The 2,500-nt window shown below is 35.4% G+C and overlaps 1 protein-coding gene across 1 annotated transcript in view; it reads right to left on the bottom strand.

Moving 5' to 3' along the window:
* Positions 1–299, bottom strand: part of LOC125046166 (lysozyme C-like) — a 6,224-nt gene extending 5,925 nt beyond the window's left edge. The window contains exon 1 of the mRNA XM_047643851.1: positions 193–299. Within this exon, the coding sequence (XP_047499807.1) occupies positions 193–197 (5 nt within the window). The 5' untranslated portion in view covers positions 198–299. The remainder of the gene's footprint in view (positions 1–192) is intronic.
* Positions 300–2,500: the final 2,201 nt, after the last annotated feature.

Here is a 2,500-nt window from a genome sequence, read left to right as displayed (position 1 = left end):
AGCAAGTCGTCACAGACTGTCACCACATTTGTTTTTTCTTCTTATCATCAATTTTACAAAATTATGGTAAGTTGATTGCATATGAACCTCCCTACTTATCTGATTTGTTTCAAAGCGGACACACAAAATAGGGAAAGAGGAGTCTAAGAATACGTATTTAGTGCCTGGAACAACCAAAAAGACGCGTCTTACCTCATGGTGGATCGAACACCAAGGCGATCTGAGTTCACGAGTTATTCACTGACGCACCAACATACACACGGCGGGCTGTCCGGGCAATGGCTGGCAGAGACTTCAACCCAGACCTTATGTAGTGGTGGCGGCAGCGGGGAGCGGCGGTTGTAGGAAGGTAGCAGTGGTGAGTACCAGGTAGCAATTCATTAGAGTCAATTCAGAGGTAAGTATAGATTACGTATCTTGTAAACACAAATATACACTCACGTGTGCACAGACATGCACTCTGAGATATCCGTACAGACATATGAAGACGATTCACGAACACGCTTTACACATAAACAGACATGCACGCCGAGGGCCACGCAAACCGCTGGGTGGAGCAAAAACACTCTTCCGAGCCTCCCAATCATTGTCTACAAAATGATGAAATCCCATTATCTTCGTCTCGGGGATACTGATAGCTGCCTCTAAAAAACGTATTTGATTTTCGTTCGTAAAGAAAATTTACCGACAGATTAATAAATACCAGCAACAGACATCAGGTGGCGCATCAACCCAAAACACCTCGAATAACTGTAATTTTGGGTCAAAGGCTCGTGGTGAATGGCCTCTCCGAAAATAGGTCAAGGTAGTTAGAAGTTGGCATCGAGCCATTTAGATGTCCAAAGAGAGGATATATGAAAATATATGAAAATAAATGATCAAGGACGACACTGTCTTTAGATTTCCCCTTGATCTTGTGGACCAAGTGATTATTTCTGATGCGCATAGCTAATAAAAAGACACAAACACACACACACACACACACATATATATATATATATATATATATATATATATATATATACACACACACTCACACACATTTATGTATATGTGTGTGTGTGTGTGTGTGTGTGTGTGTGTGTGTGTGTGTGTGTGTGTGTACATATATATACATACATATATATATACATATATATATATATATATATATAAACTTACACTCATATATATGTGTACATATATGTATATACATACACAAACTTAAATACAAACACACATATACACATATATATATATATATAAATATGTATATATTTGTACATATATGCATATATATATGTATGTAAGGATACAAATATCACACACACACACACACACACACACACACACACACACACACACACACACATGTACATACATATATATATTGTATGTGTGTGTGTATACACATGCATGCATACATACATACATACATATATCTTCTAGTGTTCTGTCCTACGACAGGTCCTTTTTGCCATCCATTTTCTCCATGACGCACTACATAAACACACACACACACACACACACACACACACACACACACACACACACACACATACACACACTCACACACACAGAGACACAGACACAGACACACATAAACATATATATACATATATATTTTTTTTCACACAGATATATATATATATATATATATATATATATATATTAATAAGTAAATAAGTACATGAATAGATATAAATATAAATAATATATATATATATATATATATATATGTTTATGTGTGTGTGAAAAAAAATATATATTTGTATATATATATATGTTTATATGTGTCTGTGTAAATACACACACGCACACACACACATATATATTTACACACACACACACACACACACACACACACACACACACACACACACACATACACATATATATATGTATATATATATGTATATATATATGTATATATATATATATATATATATATATATATATATATATATTGAATCGTAACGCTTCGAATTCTTCAAAAGTTCCTCATCAGACGGATAAATAACCGAAATTGATACAGAAAGATAATTTTGACGAGGTTATAAAGTGACAGGGAGAAAATACGATCAAGAGTTGAATTAATTCCCAGGAGGAGGGTCAAGTTGAAAGAGTTTTGGGAAGGCTTTACTGAGGAACGACGAAGTAAGGTCATTTAAGTGCCATTGGCCAGCACTCAAGTTGAAATTATGTTCTAATTAACATAGCTTCTTGCACTTTTCTTGCACAAAAAAATCTCCGGTTTATGAATTTAAATAGCGTCTTTCAAGTTAAGCTGGTGACCTTCATCGCATAAATCAGTGAAACACACGTTCGATTGCCTAGCATCACATTTAAGCTAATTTATATATTTTTTCTAAAGCTCTACCAGTTCTGCCTATGTAAAACTCGTGGCAGGCTTTGTACGGAGAACAGTTAGTCGCATTGCACCTCACCGAAGAATTGCGTGACTTGTATGTAAAAACAGTGTCAATCCTTTAAATGTATGACGTTTTTCATCGGGGGATGG

Source organism: Penaeus chinensis, chromosome 38, assembly GCF_019202785.1.
Source record: "Penaeus chinensis breed Huanghai No. 1 chromosome 38, ASM1920278v2, whole genome shotgun sequence".
Lineage (NCBI taxonomy): Eukaryota > Metazoa > Arthropoda > Malacostraca > Decapoda > Penaeidae > Penaeus > Penaeus chinensis.
Note: the sequence above shows the minus strand (reverse complement) of the source record. Positions and strands in the feature narration are given on the sequence as shown.